Source organism: Dioszegia hungarica (assembly GCF_025882075.1).
Source record: "Dioszegia hungarica strain PDD-24b-2 chromosome Unknown MKK02contig_16, whole genome shotgun sequence".
NCBI lineage: Eukaryota > Fungi > Basidiomycota > Tremellomycetes > Tremellales > Bulleribasidiaceae > Dioszegia > Dioszegia hungarica.
The window spans coordinates 376703-397314 of record NW_026515773.1 but is presented as its reverse complement, the minus strand read 5'-3'; the positions used below and the strand labels follow the sequence as shown (position 1 = coordinate 397314).

The 20612-nt window shown below is 56.7% G+C and overlaps 7 protein-coding genes and 1 non-coding gene across 8 annotated transcripts; 4 read left to right on the top strand and 4 right to left on the bottom strand.

Annotated features, from left to right (window-relative positions):
- Positions 1-151: 151 nt before the first annotated feature.
- Positions 152-4066, bottom strand: MKK02DRAFT_28393 (uncharacterized protein; the record flags this gene model as incomplete). The annotated part of the gene is made up of 9 exons (XM_053087542.1): positions 152-177; positions 362-466; positions 487-599; positions 770-1169; positions 1340-1468; positions 1519-1717; positions 1924-2776; positions 3078-3194; positions 3348-4066. The coding sequence occupies 9 exons, from the start codon at positions 4064-4066 to the stop codon at positions 152-154; spliced, it is 2661 nt and encodes an 886-aa protein (XP_052943360.1).
- A 305-nt stretch (positions 4067-4371) lies between these two features.
- On the bottom strand, positions 4372-4473 carry MKK02DRAFT_t6. The gene has a single exon. It is a non-coding gene; the product is annotated as a tRNA-Leu (tRNA).
- Positions 4474-4646: 173 nt separating this feature from the next.
- MKK02DRAFT_38239 (putative DNA mismatch repair protein MSH2) lies at positions 4647-8245 on the top strand (the record flags this gene model as incomplete). Its single annotated transcript, XM_053090008.1, has 18 exons — positions 4647-4701; positions 4735-4784; positions 4819-4854; positions 4886-5359; positions 5391-5520; positions 5555-5629; positions 5672-5968; positions 6013-6182; positions 6226-6318; positions 6361-6621; positions 6666-6901; positions 6951-7012; positions 7058-7153; positions 7201-7433; positions 7477-7568; positions 7618-7808; positions 7852-7959; positions 8004-8245. 18 exons carry the CDS (start codon positions 4647-4649, stop codon positions 8243-8245), a joined length of 2901 nt encoding a protein of 966 aa, XP_052943359.1.
- A 36-nt stretch (positions 8246-8281) lies between these two features.
- On the bottom strand, positions 8282-9490 carry MKK02DRAFT_38238 (complex I intermediate-associated protein 30-domain-containing protein; the record flags this gene model as incomplete). The annotated part of the gene is made up of 3 exons (XM_053090007.1): positions 8282-8891; positions 8949-9366; positions 9421-9490. 3 exons carry the CDS (start codon positions 9488-9490, stop codon positions 8282-8284), a joined length of 1098 nt encoding a protein of 365 aa, XP_052943358.1.
- An 867-nt stretch (positions 9491-10357) lies between these two features.
- On the top strand, positions 10358-12567 carry MKK02DRAFT_18141 (putative MAP kinase; the record flags this gene model as incomplete). The annotated part of the gene is made up of 7 exons (XM_053085901.1): positions 10358-10840; positions 10888-11288; positions 11339-11528; positions 11574-11898; positions 11945-12069; positions 12117-12343; positions 12402-12567. 7 exons carry the CDS (start codon positions 10358-10360, stop codon positions 12565-12567), a joined length of 1917 nt encoding a protein of 638 aa, XP_052943357.1.
- A 537-nt stretch (positions 12568-13104) lies between these two features.
- On the bottom strand, positions 13105-13920 carry MKK02DRAFT_34528 (putative 60s ribosomal protein l27; the record flags this gene model as incomplete). Its single annotated transcript, XM_053088962.1, has 4 exons — positions 13105-13127; positions 13178-13422; positions 13471-13603; positions 13911-13920. 4 exons carry the CDS (start codon positions 13918-13920, stop codon positions 13105-13107), a joined length of 411 nt encoding a protein of 136 aa, XP_052943356.1.
- Positions 13921-15511: 1591 nt separating this feature from the next.
- Positions 15512-18826, top strand: MKK02DRAFT_17639 (autophagy-related protein 13-domain-containing protein; the record flags this gene model as incomplete). Its single annotated transcript, XM_053085816.1, has 4 exons — positions 15512-15682; positions 15731-16020; positions 16063-18379; positions 18422-18826. 4 exons carry the CDS (start codon positions 15512-15514, stop codon positions 18824-18826), a joined length of 3183 nt encoding a protein of 1060 aa, XP_052943355.1.
- A 1079-nt stretch (positions 18827-19905) lies between these two features.
- Positions 19906-20592, top strand: MKK02DRAFT_38234 (uncharacterized protein; the record flags this gene model as incomplete). The annotated part of the gene is made up of 4 exons (XM_053090006.1): positions 19906-20161; positions 20208-20318; positions 20367-20497; positions 20548-20592. 4 exons carry the CDS (start codon positions 19906-19908, stop codon positions 20590-20592), a joined length of 543 nt encoding a protein of 180 aa, XP_052943354.1.
- Positions 20593-20612: the final 20 nt, after the last annotated feature.

The window sequence follows — 20612 nt, the reverse complement described above, 5'->3', positions numbered from 1 at the left end:
TCTTTCGCTTTCATACTGAACATGCTGCGGGATCTCCTGACTTGTCGGGAATTGCTGAGCCTTTCAGCAATATGCCTTGATGCCAACAAGGTTGTGACGTGAGACCCGCTCCTGGACCATCTATGACCCCGGGAACAACGCACGTAAATTTTTAGGTAGTAAACGCAGCAGGAGGTCCTAGCCCGTGAGCTCTCATGTCAATGTGTAGGTACTCAGCGTCCTACTGATAGGGCTCGTCAGACCCTGTCACTCCTGGGCGCCAGAGGCATTCGTGCCAGGTTCAATCGAAAATGACCGTCCTCCCGCGAAGTCATTGTCAGCACTGATGCGCCGCAGGAGACCAGTAGCCCTTGCCACTCACGAGAGACATTGGGTGGCTGCGCATTGGGACCCAGACCATCGTCTGGCCAAGACATGTGGTCAAGAAATCGCATTCCAGGTTCACCACACAAAATGGCAGGGCATGCTGACTATAAGACTACTTACAAAGCTGCAACAAGGTGAATACTTTGCGGTCAGTCAACCAAGCCATGATCCAAATCAGGGTTAATCCGGTGAACGCTATCGATGTGGGTCGAAGCAGTATTTCATTGTGAAAGCTGATCATCCGCGACAGTCTGGTCGAGTCCCACTGATAGCGCGCTATGTCAATCTACCATGACGCTCGTGAGCGGCAGATTGACGAGGATGGGAATGCATGGCACAAGGGGTCGCATCAACTGTCTACTCCGCCCCGCCATCTCCGGTCTCCTCCTAAGGTGTCCGCCACGCCTCCACTTCGTGCCACATGGGTACAAGCTCCTTCGGAAGATTCTTGTGCGACTTGACCTCGAACCCCCCCTGGTCGAGCTGTACTCGGGTGATGTCACTGCCGTTCTCGTTGGACCAAAGGTTGCTAACCATGCTGCAGATGTAGTTCCGCAAGTTTGTGGCCTCCGGCCCCCTTGTGTCCTTCAGTCTCGCATCAATCTCATCATCGGCGTAGACAGTCCGGGCGGTAGGTACTCCGTTCCAGGTGATCACGAGTACGTGCTCGCCGATGGAATGGGTGAAGGAGGCGTCAATCAGGGCTTGAGAGGGGTGTGATCGAGTAGAAGAATTGTCGATCTCGGTGCCTTCCGACCGGGACTGACATTGTGTTGTATTGGAAATCGAGGGGAAGAGAGCAGCTTTCTATGATATATGTGTCTGGCGGTCTACTACTCGGCCAACAACGTCCCGACTCCGATCACCGTAAGCTGTGCTAGCTCGCTAAAGACTCCGCTCCCTCGCGGAGTAGTATCCTTTCTGAAAGACAGCGCACACGCGTGTCATCGTCCTGGAACGTGTCTCAGCTGACCTTGGATCGGACTGCCCAGACCTGGCAAGCCAGGCCATTGGAAGCCCTCGCTGACTAACAAAGTCCAGAGCGGAGTTGTCATCACAGCCTGCGACACGTAGCAGGCCGCAGGGGCAACAGAGGCCGTGGCTGCTTTCTCCGCCACTCAGGTGCGCTGTAAGACGGTGCGTGTACTGTACCACGTTCTTTCGCCTGCGAAGCAGCTGGGAAGCTGACATGGTCGGTGTCGCCACCGGGTGGCAGATTTACTAAGATGAGATGCGCCGCTTCGGACAAGTGATAGGTACTGATACGACTAGCGGTGTGAGAGACGCAGTATCCACTTCCGGGCGTACAGCTCAGGGCATTGGTCGCTGAGCTCAAAAGTCCGAGCACCGTCTGAAGTTCATTATGTATCGAGGCTGAGAGAGGAAGAGCAGGATATACATGAATCATACCCAAGTTCCGACCCGCACCAATCGTAGATCCCTAGAGTACTGCGGTCTGCTCTGTTGCCGCTGGTCGGCCTACAGGTCGTGCAGTAGCGGCTGGAGTGCGTCAGGAAGGTCTGAGTGGTATCTGGTTTCGATCTCAATCTGGCGTACTTTGGCGAGTTGCTCAGCGGTAAAGTACTTGTCGATACCGAGGGCATCTTCTTTGAGCCTTTTGCAAATGTAGGTCTTCAAAGAGCGCACAGCATCGATGACGTCCTGCGTGTGCGCAACGCCAACTTCATTTCCCAGCGCCGAGGCTGCCTTGTCGTCGGCGTAGATGGTCAGGGGAATGATGTTGCCCCTGTCAGCGCTTTCGGTCACGTCTCCCGTCAAGTCCACCGCGGAATCTTTGTCCGAAGGATCGGTGGGCTCACCGCACGAGCCGGTCCACCTGACAATGAAGTTGTGGCCCTTCGCCGAGTGTGTGAATGAAGCGTTCAACAAGGCGCGATCCTCAAGCGCCCGGTCCAGCCAAGCTTGGAGGTCGTTGTCAGAGTGGAATGACCAACTTTGAAGGCCCTCGTCTGGCACAGACAACGCTTGGAACGACAGCACGAAATCCTGGAATACGTCGTTCAGCACGCACCGATCGGCCACCGTCGGACCCCTCCTTCTGACGGAACTTATGTCGTCTGATGTCTTCAGCGTATCAGCGCCCGCGACTTGGCTTGGGAATCTGACACCGGTACGACGGCTGAACTCCTCGAGGAGGTCTGAGTAGATGCTGACGTGCCCACCGCGGCGGTCACCGTGGTCTTTCGACCAGATGGCCGCCACGGTGTGCAGGGTCCCATCTCGCGTTTTGAGTGTGAGCGACTGGGGTGGGATGTCGTTGGGAATGGACATTGCTGACAGTATGATGAGCGTAAAAAATGTAGGATGGTGTTGTGAGTAAAGTATCAGACAGTGAGCGCGATTATATGTATACACTGCAAGGCTGTGCTCGGTGTAGACTCCGCCATTCCTACTGTCTCACAGAGACACGTATCATGCTGTCGCTCGTCAGACTTCCTTTGGATCTGCGCGGTCGAGGGTGCGAGCAACTGTTTACGACGCAAGCGGCATTGCAAGTGATACGACAGGTAGCAGCACAGCGGTGAGAGAAAGGATATGCACCCGCCGCCACTTTGTATAACTAGCTTGTGGTCCCCAATAATCGTCGATTCTGCTTGGCATGTATACGCCGGAAGCGAGCGATCAGGTAGCTGCTGCTTCCACTGGTGTGATCGAAAGCGTACATGTGCCGCATAGCACCTGCTACTTACAGACCGCCACATCTTGGCATGCAAATTTGCCACCGCCGAGTCCGAAGACCGGAATCCCAGCAATGTGCCAGAGCAAGACCCATGACATAAGCCATGCTCGATAGTCCATCGCGATACCTTCTTGAAGTGCGCTTCAGGAGGATCTCTAGGATATCCGATGTAAGTTGCCAAAAGATACAGCCTCGCTTCGTAAACTAGACGATGCATTTCCGCCTCTGACCGCTCTATCGCGCCACCCTGTCCCGCGCCACCCTGTCCCGTACTCATCACATCTCATCTTCGGTTGCCGTATCTTCCAGCAGTGTGTCGCACATCCCCTCATACATCTTCTTGAGCGTCGCGGGAAGATTGGCGATGAGCTTCGTCTCGAACCCATTCTCGATGATTCGAGTATTGACCTGGCGTTTCGAGTCTTTGACGTCGTACGGGAGGAAGTGATGAGCCACCATCCCGCTGATGTAGCATATCAATCTGCGCCTGTATCCCTCATCGTCCGATAGTCGGCTCCTCACAGTCTCATCGCGCACGTAGACCGTAGGCTTGGCACCAAGGCCATTCCACGTGATGACGTGGTACTCACGGCCGACTGTGTGTAGAACCGTAGAGCGCCGCAGCCTCATGTCTTGCAGATTTTGTAGGTCCTGGTCCGAATGGAGTGACCAGGAGAGAATGTTCAGCGCATACACTCCTTGACGAGCGAGTGATTCGGTGAACGTTCGGACCGTAGCGCTGATCAGCCTCTCTTGCGCAGACGTGTCACTGGCAAAAGTGTGGAGGTGCGAGAGTATGACCCCGTCGTCTTGGATGGGGTTCACAAGCTGGGCAGTCTGAGTTCCCGAGAGGTGATAGCAGTCGCCAAGAAGCACGCTCGAGTAAACGTTCACATGTCCAGTGAGACTGTTCCAGATCGGCGTCACCACGTGAGGGACTCCTCGAGCAGTCGTGAGGCGGTAGGGAGCTTGCACTTCGTTAGTCGCTGTAGGGTCCATGTTCCTCGAAATCGCCTGACTTTGGGTGATGTGATATGTACAAAGCCCGAAGGAGGGCGTCACTCTTGCGGGCGCCTCGTCAATTGCAGGAACAGCGCTGGGAGATCCTTTGTATCATTCAACAAAGGCGAGCGCCCATTCTAGTTGTGGCAGCGAGCACGTCGTTGACAAAGGTTTACATGTCACTGGCCTGGTGTCGCGCAGGCTCCCGGATGGACACTGGGTCGTCTGATGTTTCAGAATGGGACGGTGAACTCCTCATTCCTTCCGCTCAGACCACTCGATGCAAAAGGCAAAAAACAAAATGATTGGAGTGGGATTCGAACCCACGCCCTTTCGGACTGCGGTTTGGGGGGGTTTTTATTCACCTCCTTAACACAGCACCTTAACCGCTCGGTCATCCAACCGTCGCAATTTGATGCTGAAAATTGGCTCGAAATTACCACATATATTCCACCATGAGCAAAAAACGTCGCGTCGCAGAGGGTCGCGTCTCACGTCCACCGAATTTCCGTCCACCTACACCTATAATCAACAGCCAAGATGGTAAGCCCAAGCAAGACCAACCTGACAGCAGGTGATGTATGGCAACGAATCTACTGCCGCTCCGGCGGCGAGGCAGCAGTTCGAGATGGGTACGTCCAGAGCTTCAGCTACGCTGACGCCAGACTCCGAGTCCGAGGATAGATTCTGCCGCTTCGTCATGAAGATGCCACCGGTGCGTGCGTCGCCTAGCCTAGCTGATCTAGCAGAAAGCTGAAGGCATGGTCCGACTATTCGATCGAGGCGTAAGTGACCCGTCGACCCAGCTGATAGCAGGACTACTTCTCTGCCCACGGCGCCGATGCCCTCCTCGTGGCTCACCAAGTCTACAAAACCACCAATGTCATCAAGTACCTCGGCTCCGGCTCCGCTTCGACCCAAGCAGGCCCCTCATCAGGGCGCGGTCTTCCCTCCGTCCTGATCTCCATGACGCTCACGAAAGCTTTCCTCCGGGAATGCCTCACGACCAAGCAGATGCGGGTGGAGATTTACGAAGCGGAGGAAGGTGCTGCTGGACGCCGCAACAATACTCGCTGGACTCTCGCTCGCTCCGCCAGCCCGGGCAACATCAGTCAGCTGGAGGATCTGCTGTTCAGCCATACCGATCTCGTCGCCAATGCGGTCAGTATGGCAATCAAGCTGCATATGAAGGAGGGGATAAGGACGGTCGGCGTGGCGTTTGTGGACGTGCAGGAGAAGCTGGTGGGCGTGGCGGAGTTTGTCGAGGATGAGAACTTTGGCAATACCGAGGTGAGCGTACCGAAAGCGGAGCTGATAGCAGTCTATGTTGATTCAGCTCGGCGTCAAGGAGTGCATCATGCAGGGGGATGACAAGCGGGCGGACCACGAGTTGACAAAGTTGCGGACGCTTGTCGAGCGGTGCGGCGTCATTGTGACTGAGCGAAAGTCCGGTGAGTCTAAGCTCTGCTCAGAGCTGACCCCTAGCCGACTTCATCCCACGCAGTGTCGAGCAGGACCTGAACCGTCTCCTTGATGAGCGCTACCGCGGTGTCACCCTTCGTATGTCCTTCCTGTACACATTGGCATTTGCTGACCCTTCAGCCGAATTTGAACTCAAACTCGCCATGGCCTCACTCGCCGCACTCATCATCTACCTCTCCCTACTCTCCGACCTCTCCCTCCACGGCAACTTCCGCCTCCACAAGCACGACCTCTCCCAATTCATGAAGCTCGACGCATCGGCTCTGAAGGCGCTCAACCTGATGCCGAACCCGCAGGATGTCGGAGGAGGAAAGAACATGAGTTTGTTCGGACTGCTGGACAAGTGCAAGACGAGTCAGGGGAAAAGACTGCTGCAGAGGTGGTTGAAGCAGCCTCTCGTCAACCTGCACGAGATCAGTAAGCTCCTGAGATCCCAAGTCGTTCACTTAGCTGATGCTTAGCTACTCGCCAGCAAGTCGTCGAGGCATTCTTCGACGACGCGGGAACTCGACGAACGATGCAGGATAGCCACCTCAAGGCCATGCCCGACTTCCACCGGATATCCAAGAAGTTCCACCGCCGGGTCGCATCGCTGGAGGATGTCGTGCGAGTCTACCAGGCGATAGCAGCCGTGAGCTGAAAGACTGCTGTAATGGAGCTTAGCTGACTACCAGCTTTCGCGGATGATAACCAGCCTGGAGGCCATCCGACCCCTCGACCCCGCCGCAACCATTTTGATAGAGGAGAAATACCTCGTTCCCCTCCGAGTACGTCCTGCAACCAGTACCGAGTCCGTTGCTGATATATAGGAACACGCCGAGAAGCTGCAAACCTACACCGACATGGTGGAAGAAACGGTCGACCTTGACGCCATGTCTCGCCACGACTTTATCCTCAAGCCCGAGCTGGATACTGAATTGCAACGTCTCCGGGACGAGCTCTTGGACGTCAAGGATGGTCTGGATGCTGAGCACGACCGGGTGGCGAGTGACCTGAATGTGGAGAAGGACAAGAAGCTGCATTTGGAGAATCACCAGGTGTACAAGTATTCATTTCGGATCACCAAGGCGGTAAGCTTACGCCTTCTCCGCATTGGACCGAGCTGATAAGGCAGGAGGCCGGCTCGATCCGCGGCAAGAAAGGCTACTCGGATCTGGCGACCCAGAAGAGCGGGACGATCTTTACAACGTCCAAGCTGCGCGACCTGAGCGAGAACTATACCCGCTTATCAAAAGAGTACGACGATAAGCAGAGACACCTAGTGAAGGAGGTGGTCAGTATCGCTGCGAGCTATACGCCGGTGTTGGAGGCGCTGGACGACTTGATTGCGGCGGTCGACGTCACAGTCAGGTGAGCTGCGCCTTCACCTGTCTCGACGGTGGCCATAGCTGACGTGCAGCTTCGCTCATGTGGCGGCATCTGCGCCGACAGCGTACGTCAAGCCAAAGTTGTCAGAAAAAGGTGAGCCAGCCTCATGAAGTTGACCCGCTCTAGGCTGACGAGCAGGGACTGGAGACGTGGTGGTCACCGGAGCGAGGCATCCCTGCCTCGAGGTCCAGGAAGATATCGACTTCATCTCGAACGACCATGAGATGCGAAAAGGTCAGCTAGCACCTTTGAGCAATCTGTACAGATGCTGACTTGCCTAGATGCGAGCGAGTTCATTATCCTCACAGGACCAAACATGGGCGGCAAGTCTACCTACATTCGCCAGATCGGCGTCATTGCACTCATGGCCCAAATCGGCAGCTTTGTACCCGCGGACCAGGCTGAACTGCCCATCTTTGACTGTATCCTCGCTCGAGTTGGGGCTGGCGATAGTCAATTGAAGGGAGTCAGTACGTTCATGGCGGAGATGCTGGAGACTGCTACCATCTTGAAGGTGAGTTCTTCGATTTTGGTGGAGGATGAAGCTGATAGTCCAGTCCGCAACGAAAGACTCGTTGATCATCATCGACGAGCTTGGACGCGGGACTTCGACCTACGATGGATTCGGCCTAGCTTGGGCTATCTCAGAGTGAGCCGAGATCTGCGCCCAGAGATACTCTACAGAGCTGAGGCAGCAGACACATCGCTACCAAAATCCGCGCCTTCTGCCTCTTTGCAACCCACTTCCACGAACTCACCACCCTCGACCAGAATCTCGGATACGTCAAGAACCTGCACGTCGAGGCTTTGGTCCAGCAGCGGAAAGGTGAAGACGGAACGATTAGCAAGCAGGAACGGGACATCACACTACTGTACAAGGTCAAAGATGGTGAGTTCCGGCCTGTACATGGCGAAGTAAGCTGATTAAACAGGTATCTGCGACCAAAGTTTCGGTATCCACGTTGCGGAGCTTGCCAACTTCCCGGAGAGCGTGGTCAAGCTTGCCAAGCGGAAAGCGGAAGAGCTCGAGGACTTTGGTGGTGAGCTAACAGTACCACTTTCAAGACCAAAGCTGACTGTGCAGACGGCACATCGGACGACATATTTGCCAAGCATAGCAAGACGGAGACCGACGAGGGGACCGCGCTCATCAAAGAGTTCCTTCACGAGTGGAAGGCCGGCGTGGACGCCACAACAGACGATGGGGACGCCAAAATGGAACTGAGCGAAGAGGAGCAAGTCGAGCAGCTGAGAAGAGTGGCAGAAAAGTACAAGGAGCGGTTTGAAGCGAGCACCTGGATCAGCGATGTGCTTGCCGGTTTCTAAGCATTGTCAAGCTGTACTATAGGCTATAGCCATGCATCAGTCGAGATCTTCCCCATCGTCCATCTCTGGATCCCACTTGACCGCCTCGACCGACTTGATACAGAGCTCGTAGTACCCCTCGACACCCGATGGACTGCCATCCGCCTCAACTGGTCGAGCAATCGGTTGTTCTGCCGCTGAAGGAGCGACCGCTGCTCCGACCCTATGATACCCGCTCCCGTCATTTGGCGCTGGCCGGGCCGGTATGTCCCTCGGTGCCGCCCGTGCCTCTTGTGGCATATCGCTCTTCATCAACTCCTCTAGCTCCGCATCCACCTCGACATCGCCTGCGTCCTTGCCGCCTCGCCACCCGCCCGCACCCATCATCTTAATCTGCGCAGTGAGTGCCTCGCTAGTCGGGGCTGAGGCGTCCTCTGTCGATCGTCCGCCGCCGAGCAGCGCAAAGCCAAGGGTGCGAACCTTGGTGCGCATCATGGGAATCTGCTGCGATGCGGTTTGGCCGGAGTTTGTGAGGACGAACGAGGCGAGAGGAAGGTGTAGTATCGAGAACTTCGGTGGAGGCGGTGATGATGGGTCGAGAGGGGAGGGGGACGAAGTAGCATCAGATGAGGATGGAAGGGGAAGGCGATACTGATACAGGTCAGATCTAATGTGTCAGCTGTGCTCCGCCTGGCGGTCCTCGACCTGATACCACTCAGCTTACCTCACTGGCCCGTCCGTCTGCAGATTGACCACCCATCGATCCCTCCACCCCTCCCATCCCCTATACCCGACGACCACCTTCAAGTGGGTATACAGGCTCATATCCCATGTCTCCTCGCCGAATAGCGTTGGCCGTGTTTTGGTGCGGAACGCCGCATAACCCGTCCGAATCTTCCCTTGATACTGAGGCGGCACAGCAAGTGAGAGGTTGCCATGGAAAGCAGCGTGCGATGTGGTCGTTGAAGAGGGATCAGAGATGGGAGTGAGAGCTGAGGTAGAGAGCCCGCCGATGTCTGCGTCGGAACCGAGCGCGAAGGAGCCAGGATCACTCAGACCACCTGAGGAGGAGGAGCCGGAGGGAGAAGCAAAGGATAAGATGGGGAGAGCCTGAGGATTGCTAGAGATGTCCATGCGCATGACTGCTCGGGTCAGCTCTTGCTCGATCTGCCGGTGTAGTAGAGTCTGGAGCCCACCCTTGGCAGTGTTTTTGCGCAGAATGCCCATGGACCTGTCCATGTATTGCTTGAGTGATGAGGCTGCCATGTTAGTCGTCGTGTTCAAAGGAGCGGGTGGCAGACTGATACGAGTAAGGAGAATGTATAGAGTCAAGCTGCAGCTGAATCGGCCGACATCGACTTCTTAATCGGAAATACACACGGACTTCAATTCCTTACCACTTGGATTACGAGACGATTACAAATTGGTTGTAATCAAGCTTACTGACCATTAGGAAACGCCGACTCCTACCTTTAATGGTATTACCTCGTCATCGGTTAATTGGATTAGCCCTATTTCCTAATGAACGGCCGTATCGCTTGGTTGCAGATCTTGGCTCGGCATCGAAGAAGCTCGAATCTGCAAGTTCCCTGGAATTCCTGGGCGCAACCACGACTCTCCTCTTTATCAGCAACTACTCCATTGCGCTGACCACATCTCTCCCCTCACTACCCGCATCTTCTCCACACCGCCCTCGCGCTCATCGCTATCTCGCAAGCGCGCAATTCGCAGGCGCGCAAAGTCCGAGCAAACGTGTACGGTCGTCTGTCGCGTTACAGTCAACGCGAAGCAAACGCAATCTCCCCTCGATAATCTCGCCGTTTCAACACCTCGGTACTCGTTCCGCTCGAGCCATCGTTTCATATTGACGCCGAATAGTGTCATCCTAGTGTCATCGCTCCACACCCCGCAGTAATCTTTTCGCATTACTGCCGCATCAACGAGAACTCTTCCATCCTCCTTAAACGCAGCAGTAAAACGTCCTATTTGCGGCATTCACAGCGCTCCTTCACAGTCTATCTTCGCGTCTGCTGCAAGGCCATCGGTTGGCGGGCACACGCGGATCTACCCTGGACTGATTGATCCCTCGAACGGAAATCGAAAATCCCTCATCCACCGCTCACTTCCCGCAAAATGTCCTCCCCTCCCTCCATCGAATCCCTCAAACTCTCCTCTTCCTCCCCTACCAAGGCAGACCGCCCGTCCTCTCCCTCTGCCGATGAGGCACCCAACGGTGATGCTCCCACCGAAGCTACCGCCCCATCCTCGGAGAAGCCAACAGAAAATGGAACACCCAATGGCCATTCCGATATTTCCTCCCCTACATCCCTCGTTAACGGCGCTAGTGACGCCAACGGTACAACCACTTCGAAAGATTTCGCAGCCGTTCCGGCCAAATCAAACGGCGCTGCTCCTCCCCCTACCCTCACCACTGCGTCCCGGCCCGCGCCAACAGCTACTGCCTCAACACCAGCGGTACCTGCAGCGCGGGCGCCCATGGCACGACCCGGCGTTGGAGGTGGGAGGGGCGGGATGCAGGCGCCGATGGGAATGAGGGGCCGAGGCGGTCAGCCTATGCAGGCTAGACTGCCACCATCGTTGCAGGCCAAGATGGAGGTGAGCTTACATCTTCGCGTCATCGTCGAGTCTAGCTAATATTATAGGCTGCTGCAGCACGAGGCGGACCCGCTCCTTCTCCTCAGACAGGTATCGCCCCGAATCCTAGCGCAACATCTATGGCCGCCCTTCTCCGCTCGCAAGCGCTCGGGGGCGGAACAGGCGGAGGAGGCGGCGCAGCGGCAGGTCCAGCGGGGATGGCGAATGCTTTGAACCGACCTGGACCCGCATCTGGACCATTGGGTCTGGCTGCTCGGCGGGGACCAGGAGGGATGGCGCGCCCGACGCTGGGGTCAATGGCTACTGCTCCAGGCGGTATGCAGCGGGGACCAGGCGTGGCTGGGCGGAGGATGGGTCCGCCTGGTGGTTTGAACTTGTCGAGTATGGGCGGAGGAGCGGGAGGGGGTGCCAAGGCGGACAACAAGTTCACCGACTTCAACAAGATTATGTGAGTTCAAAGATACGCCGACAATGGTGATAGCCGAGCTCATTCGGTAGGGACCCCTCAGGCTCGCTCAAGTTCTCATCCAAAGCGGTTCTTACCGCCAAGGGAGTGGAGTTCGAGGATGGTGCATCTTTCAAGATCAATATGGACGAGATGGAAATTGTCGGCGAGCTGGGCAAGGGAAATTACGGAAGTGTACAGCAGGTGTACCATCGGCCAAGCGAGATCAACATGGCCATGAAGGTGAGAATTTCTCTCAGTCCGGTATAGGTCCCGGCTAATTTGCAGGAAATCCGTCTCGAACTAGACGAGTCCAAGCTCAACGGTATCATCATGGAGCTCGACGTCCTCCACCGTGCGGTCGCGCCCGAGATTGTTGAGTTCTACGGCGCGTTCACGATCGAGTCCTGCGTCTACTATTGTATGGAGTACATGGACGCGGGATCGCTCGACACGCTTACGGGTGGAGGTGTTCCTCTTGCAGACGCGAAAGCGGAGGAGGGCGAAGAGGGGTGTGCGCTCAGAGTGCCGGAGCCAGTTTTGAGGAGAATCACGGCGGCGATGGTGAGGGGGCTGAAGTTCTTGAAGGATGAGCTGCAGATCATGCACCGAGGTAAGTCCCTTGGCTACAAAAGTGGGAACACTGCTGACGGAGGCAGATGTCAAGCCGACGAACGTGCTAATCAACAAGAAGGGCGAAGTCAAGTTGGTGGACTTCGGTGTATCAGGACAGCTGGAGAAGAGTCTGGCAAAGACAAATATAGGTTGTCAATCCTACATGGCTGTGAGTACTTCTCTCTTCCTCTGCCAGGGCTAGCGCTGATGATGTAGCCCGAGCGTATCAAGGGCGAATCGCAAAACCAACCGTCAACCTATACCGTCTCTTCCGATGTCTGGTCGGTCGGACTGTCCATCATCGAGCTCGCCAAGGGCTGCTACCCCTTCCCCCCTGAAACCTTCGCCAATGTCTTTGCGCAACTACAGGCTATCGTCTATGGTCCTGCACCAACACTGCCACCTGGATACTCGGCCGACGCTCAGGATTTCGTGGCCAAGTGGTGAGCTTTTTTTCCTATTGACGCTTTTTAGATTGGGGAATGAGCTGATTCCCGCCAGTCTCATCAAAGATGCAAATGGCAGACCGACGTACGCGCAGCTCCTGGAGCATCCCTTCCTTGCCGCAGACAAGGATGCCGAGGTGGATATGGCTGGTTGGGTCGCGGAGGCGCTCGAGCGGAGAGCAGCAAGGGGTGTCAAACCACTAGCGATGGTGGAGGCATGATTGGAGGCGTATGAGGGCGACAGGCGGGAAGGATGCGAGGGGGTCGTGCTGGGCAAGATCTGATCTGGGCGCTTTGGGCTTAGTGGTCGACGAGCGAAGTTTGAGGTTATAGAAACTGCTTATAACTGTGTACAAAGACTACGCTATGTGATACACAAATATACGAGTATGAATCAACTTCGAATATGGTCAGAAATGGGATACCGGGCCGAGAGCCTCCTGGCATCCGAGGCTGAAGAGAGTCCGCCGAATGCGCTTGACCCCAGTGGCGACGGCGCCCGTTCGCCCGTTCGATCGTCCCAAAATCCCCGTGTCGACAGGGAACCCCAATCCTCGCCCCAGATCCTGGAAACCAAGCATTATGAGCCTAGCGTTAATGTTGAGTCCATCAGCAAATCTATCATCCCGCTTCGTGCTCGATTCCCCACAATTCTAGTCATGCAACAGATTCATATGGTGTGTATGAACCTGGGTGTACAGCTGCTCGCCCCGTCCAGCCTCCCCAAATATCCCAATAGTCGATATCCGAGTAACCGTCTAGAACCTAAGCTTGGAGAAGACTGATGGGTCAGCTTTGTCTCACAGCAACGCGCTGGACTCGTCAACTCACACCACCTGTTCTGTCCCTTTGCGTACCGCTCCTCCAATGCCTTCTTGATCGCCTTCTTGCTCTCCTCGCGCTGTGTGGGCTCCTTGAAAGTGTCGTTGGTGACCGATCCCTTCAGGGACTCGAGCTCGAGCTGGTAACGGGTGGGGAGGAGGTGGGCGTAGTTGATGACTTTGATGAAAGGCTTGACCTTTGACCGGCGGGCCACCTTCTTCTTGCCCATCGACTTGGTCACTTTCAGGGGGTATCTGCGGATCAGCTTGAACACGAGGGGAACGAAAATGGGCATAACCTACCGCTCAATGCCAGCGACGATGGCGTGGGGGTAGGGACGCTCCTTGGTTCCCTCATCACGCTGCTGGATGACAACCACCTTCTTCCCTGCCTGACGGCCAGAGAGAACCACCGCGACCTTTCCGGGCTTGTAGACTGGCCGAGTCAGCACTTTGCCCCGCCTCGACCGTTCCGCCTCATCCTCCCGCCCGTCTCAATCCATCCATCCTGTCCGCTTCATCCACCCGCTGGTGCGCGCCGTATCCTCCCTCCCTTCCTCCTTCCATATTCCACATGCCACATGACCTTGCTTCCGCCTGCCCCAGTAATCCCCAACGATCCCACAGCTCCAGCATTCGGCTCCCACATAATTTCCGCATTCGCGCGATAAGAGACTATAAACTTACCTGTAGATGTCAGCTACAAATCCCTTACACGTATAAGACTAAAGCTATCCACTCACTTTTGACCATCTGAGAAGGAGAAGCAATTGACAAGTGAGAGTCGAGAGAGAAGGGCTAGATCAGCGATTTGTCCAGTATTTCCCTCGGGTAGTGTCGGCGTAGTGTCGGTATAGAGCAGCTACTCACTGTGCTACCCTAAGAAAAAGTTAGTCTAGACGATGAAAAGAGAGTGAGCGTTGGCTATACTGCACCAGGTCGACACGCAGAGACCACCCAAAACGAGAGCGGAAGCATTTTTGGCTGGGCGAAGGAGCAAAGGTGCCACGAATTTGACGGAGTTTCGGGGTTTTGACGGCGTTATCAGACAGTCCGTGCGTTGGTTTCAGGTTGGTTTCGCTAGGTTTGAGCTTTCCGCATGCGATGCCATTGCTGTATACTACATCATGACACTCAAGCAGGGTAGGATACGTGCACGCCGCGTATATGGCCCACAATAATGCCACTGAAGGTCGCATGATCTATCAAAGGCACCATGTCGATCGCCTACGGCTCACCATCCATCGTAGCGTTCTTGAGTCATATCCCTCACTGGTCCGCTCTGACTCCTGTACATCATGATCGTACTCAAGGAGTCCCTGTGAGGTTCGATTACTGACAGGCGCTGATAGTATACTGCACGGCTGGGTGCATGCCTGTCCTGCGTCATAGAGGCAGAGCTTGAGCCGCTGAAGCGCTCAGCGCGACGCTCTTCATGATCACAGTGACACCCATACCGAGTGCTCAACCCCCTTTACTTTTGCTACTGATCAGAGCTTATAGCCCTCATCACAAAAACGGCCGCACACCTTTACAGGGGCGATGTCGCGCAAAACGCAGGATTCCACTGTCTTGGCATGGAAGGATCCCATACCCCGGCTCTTCCAGGTGTCGAGCAGGCGGGAGGATGCCAGCTGGAATGGCGTTCTGCGAGGGGTGGCTCGCCGACCGGGCCTGAGGGTACAAGGGTACAAGGATGTCGCTGCCATCATGGGAGGAAACCGTTAGAGACACCCGCGAGGCAAATTCTATATGTGCAAGGTAAGCTTGTAGCAGCAGTAGCTCCAGGAGTGTTTCCTCTCCTCCTACAACAGCTTGGGGTCTCGCATACCTAGTCCGTTCGCTCAGCTTGTACGATCCTCCTGCTGCACGATTGCTTCATGCTCTCTTCCTCATCTCGGCCGGGTGGCGATCCGGTGTCGTAATCCGGGGCGGAGGTGCCGAGAAGGGGTGACGCGCGATAAGACCACCTTCGCGCCCCATCATCAGCGCGCATCATACCTTCTACATTATAGTCAGAGATAGCATTAGCTAGCCAGCCCGTCGTCTTCTCTACGCATATATCTGTTCGGCCTAGCTCGACTGAAAGCTCTTATCCAGGCACAGTATCCTCTCGAAACCGCCACCTCCAGCACCGACGCGACTCCGGCCCGTCCGCAGCTGCCAACCTAAACGTCCTAAACCTCGATCGCAATCTCGCTATTTACAAAGCTGTCGTCCCCTTCGACCTCATCATCGCGTCTGATTCAGCATGATCACTAGGATATCTCGGTAGCCTGATCTTGCGTCAGTACAGACCTCTATCGCGGTCGCTCGTAGACCTTCCTCACCCGTTATGTCCGCCATGGACCCGCGCCCGGTCTCATCGGCCTCGAGCAGCATGGTCCAAACACCCTCAAGTAAAGCCGATCAGGTAGTACATCGGGTCTACCTGAAGACGGTGGGCGTGCTGGCGGAATCGCGGTTGACTCAGTCCGCTGGGGAGAAGGCGGGGGAGAGAAAGAAGGACAAATGGGTCGGTCCGGCTTCGCCCCGCTGGTTGATACTTGAGCTTATCTGCTAGTTCAACTTGATCATGCCAGAGTTTGACCTTCATCGACAGGATCTCCGCACGTACCAATCCATCTCGAGCTATCCCTCCCCTCCTGAAGGATCCTCCTCGGCTATACCACCACTCCTTATCGCCTTCATACTCGATACGAGCGAGCTACCGAGCGGACAAGCGCTTCTGTGGAACCGAGCGAGTGGAAGAGTGACGCTGAATGCGGGACTGAACGGGAGTGGGAAAGCCAAGGAGAGGGAGACAGATCTGAAGTCGGGCATCGTACTCGAGCGATGGACATTCAAGGCATCGTAAGTAGTTTGACTGCGCAGAGGAGTCAAGCTAATCATCAGACTACCTACCTTCTCCGACCCATCGTCTTCACAGCAGCCCGCGCCGCAGGCTTATCGTCTCGGTATCATTCACTTTCGCGCCCTGTACGCCCTCGTCCGCCTCCTTCCCGCATACCGCCTCTTCCGCCGGTTACGGCGGACCAATACTGGCCTGAAGCTTGGCCTCAAGCTCTGGAGTCCAGATGGCACGGGCGACGATTCAGAGTCAATCAGACAAGCATGGGAGGTGATGGAGCGGGGCCTAGTAGGGATCGACGACGGCCTGGAAGATCTGGCGTCCACACAAGCGTCAAGAGAGGAGGAGCGCAGATCCTACACGCTTCCGCCGCTCGAGATGTTCGGGCTGGAGTACTCCTTGGAGGTGGACTATCGCTCCGAGGTGGACTTCCATGTAGAGGACCTCGAGGCGGTCTTGAGCGGGAAGCTTGCTGGGATGGAGGATGACTTTCCGCCTACGGTCGGCAAACATCGGGCGGATGATGAGACTCGCTCCCCGGCATCCGCGTCGACCGGCTCGAGTATCCCAACTGGACATGATCTCGAAATGAGCGGTCTCGAGCGGCCAGAGCGGCGGCTCAGCGGTCCGGTCCCTGTACAAAGCGCTTCTTCCAATCCCAGTCCGATTCCCCTTCGGCAGGGTCCGGCTAGCGTCGGATCATTCAAGGGGACCTTAGGGAGACCGGCGAGCACGCGTGTACCCTCTGGGCTGGGCGCGGGCAAAGAGGGGAATACGCCGGGTAGTATCGGGAGATGGGGAGCGTTGGGAGAGGGTCTGCCGTTTGCGCAGGGCGCTGTCTCAAGGAGTCCGGGCTACGTCGGTACTCCTGACCCTCAACCCATTGCCACTGATACTGCCCGGCGCCTCTCCGGCCACTCCATTCACACCCCCTCGCAACCCTCATGCCTACTCCGCCCAGGGATCTCGTCACAGGCATCTCTGCCCATGCGTCCCTCGCTGAGTGGCTCCAAACCGTCTTCCATTGGGCGCACCTCGTCCTTCTTGTCCCAGGCAGGCCGGTCGCATACCCATGCACAGCTAGCCACTATCGGCCAGCGTATCGCTCAACCTGTTCCCATCTCCAGCTCCACGTCACCCCCCATCCCCGGAACGACCTCCAAGATGTCTATACTATCGAATGACCCCGGCGCGGGATCGGTGTCGCCCACAGGCTTCAGCTTCAGCAAGCAGCCCATCCCCCGCAGCTTGACCGGCCGACCTCCCTTCGCTAGTCACACCTCCAGCCCCTTCGCACCGGGCAGCCTGGAGCGGAGCGCGGATCCGAGCCAATCAAGCTCCGTCCTTCCCGGCACGTCGATGCCTCGGTACTCGTCCTACTCAGCACGCCGGGATCGCCTGGCGGGCAGCCCTTCGGCTGTCGTCGGCTCCCAGGGCTCAAGCGGGGAGGGTACGAGCCAGCAATCCAACCCGAGCATGCTACGCCGATCGTCCATGCGGACATCGTATGAGGCGGGTCTCAAGCGTAGCCTGGAGAATAGCGGGAGCGGCAGTGGAAGCGGAGGTGGAAGCGGATTGGCGAGAATTGTTGCGGAAGATTCAGAGGACATCCAGGCGTTCCTCAAAACGCTAGATGCGCTACCTCAACCGCCAAGTATGGCGGCGCAGGCGGTACATACCAGTCGATCCCACCTGCCCGGTACACCATCTTCCCTATCCAGTCCAACTCGTCCGGCAGTCTCCCCGCCACCAGCTGCAGGCAGCTCCGCGCGGGTCACCCCTCCGCCAGCGCGGACACCCACAACGAGAGCGCAAATCGATGCTCAACTACGTCAAATGGCCGGCAACTTCCAGCAGAGCTCTGTCATCGCCGAAATTCCTGCTTCTATCCGGCCTGCCCCAGTTGCGGTCGGCAGCACCAACTCGATCGGTCTGCTCTCTGCCAGTCGTCCCTCCACTGCTTCTCGCGGTATGTCTCAGCCCATTCCTCCGAATCCGGGTTTGTATCGTCGGACCCCTTCCACTCCCGGTCCCAGTGCTGTCCACGGCGGCTCTCCCCTTGCCCGCGATGCAAGCCAAGGGCCGGGCCTGCCGGTCAGAGTACTCGATCCGCTACCGCACTCGGTCGTCCGGAAGCCATCCGCCCGGTCACTGCCTGGCCCCAATGCGATCCAGCAACAACAGGAAGAAGATGCATCGCAACTACGCTCAGCCGGCATCACTATCCCTAGCAGTAACCTCAACCTCCTCTCTCCCCAAACTACGGGCGGAACAAACGATACCGTCTCCACATCTACTTCGGGTCGGTCTCGACGAGGTCGCGGACCCGTCCTCCTGCGTGGCGGCTTTGGCGAGCCCAAGGTGGACCGGGACCGCACTCCAGGCTCATACGCATACGCAAAGTCCAGCGTATCGAGCAGCCCCAGCCATTCGCCCGTGCGCGACTTTGGCCGCCTGACTCTCGTCCAGCGCGAGAGGGAGCAGAGGGCCGTCCCCGGCGCTGGGGTAGGATATGGGGAGCGGCAGGCGGAAGAAGAGCTGGACTCGTGGAGTCGATCAGCGGCTGGGATGGGCATGACAGCTGTTGGCGTGAGACATGGGTATACAGGCTATACGGGACCTGGCGTAGTGCCGCAGGGGAAGACGGAGCAGGACAAGTCAAGGGCGAGAGTTGGATTGGGCACGGCGCCGAGTAGCTATGTCGGGGCTCGAGAGGAGGATGGGGAAGACGCAAAGGCGAGGGATGGTAGAGGGCGGCAGGGAAGGGTGAAGAGTGATGGGGAGGAGGAGTATCTGAGGGAGAGGTGATACAGGATCGTAGTGGGATTTCGGGCTTTTGGAGTGTGTATAATGGTTGAGAGACATAGAATTGGTCGATGTAATATCTACCATGCTGACGTGCCTCGTACGGATGACTGGTTGGAGGCTTCAATCTCCTAGCATACTTAGCGCTATCACCCCGAGGCCATCATACCGCGCGCGGGCGGACTCCAAACCCGATGACGTAATGTGTTTCAAAGTGTTTCAGGTATTCGCAGTGGCGCAAAATGGCGTGATCCACTCCGTTGATATCACCTTTGAACCGCCGAATTGTCATCCCGCTGATGGCGGCATGACGGCGTGCTCGCACATTCCTCGAACCCCTCGGCGTCAAGTATCTGGAATGATTGTGTTTGTTATCTATTCCAGATTCTCCCTCCTCTTCGTATTCTTTGATCGCCTCCACCTCTCACGTCCAAGTCCGAAACTCAAAGCGCTATCTTATCGGTGGATCTTGGAAGGGTGATATGCCGCTAGGTCGACCTGGTCATGCTGCTGCAGAAGAAACAGCGCGGAGGGCTACAGGGTCGGCGAGTCGAGGTCGACCAGGCGCTGCTGTAGATGCCGGTCAGGCGGGTGGTAGTGCTGAGGGACAAAGGGAAGCGCCGGTGTCGGCGGCGCAGAACGCGGAGGTGGACTGGGACGCTATATTTCGGACCATAGGGGATCAGTCGGTGCCAACAAATGAGGCTGGGCAGGGACATAGATACTCGGAGGGAACGGTCTCCCGGGCATACGATTTGCCTGAGCATTTGGGTCCAGGGGGCTCGTCCCTCCTGCCGCGGCGAGGTCCAGAACGCGGGCAAGGTGGACTAAGCCGCGCATCTGGAGCCTGGCCTGCCGACTTTCTCTCATCAGATCCGAGCGGCAACGGACTGATGAGCCCATTTGCCACAGGCGCGGCCCAAGGACCCGTCCCTTCCTCCCGAGGCGGCACCCCTCCCCGCGGCCCGTTACATCGGAGCTCTTCCTACCCCTTCCATCAAGACCCCTTCAGCTTCGACCAGCCTAATGATCATCTATCCCGATCCCGCGGCTTTCCCTCGGAGCCATCGGGTAGCTTCGACATGCCGCCTCCTCCGCCACCACTACAGCATCTTGCCGGCTATTCCGAGCCCATGTCTTTCGCCTCGTCCTCATCCTCCGCTGCTTCCTCCCAGCACAACCTCCATACTCAGCTGGCGGCGTATACGTCCACACCCCTCGCTTCCCCCGCCCAGGAAGCTTGGGACTATATGTCTCGGTGGGGTGGCGGCGGACATGCCAATCAGGCGGAAGCTGAACCAAGCGGGCGACGGCATACGCTGTCTCATGCGCAATCGGGTAAGTATTACCTGACAAAAAGGACGACCTTGACTGAACTCTACAGCTCAACCAGGCGGACAAGTGTCACAAACCGTCTCTCCCGCAGCAACGCCGCTCTCAAATCCTGCGTCCGGCGAAGACTCGGAGGACAAGCGAGTCCGTAATACCGTCGCTTGTGAGTACCCGCCTCAACGTCTCGAAACATGATGATCTAACAGTCTAGCGGCGAAGTTCCGGGCAAAGAAGAAAGCACAGGTGGCGAATGTACAACGTACTATCACCGACCTTGAGTCGCAGCAGGCGAGTCTCGAGGCGGATGTGGCGAGTCTCAAGCGGGAAAATGGGCTGCTAAGGGTCAGTCATCGTGTTAGTCTGTATCACCGAGCCTGCAGCTGATCAAGCAGGAGATGGTACAGCTCAAGTTTGGGACGAAGATATCGGACAATTGAGGGTCAGAAGGGCAGCATCA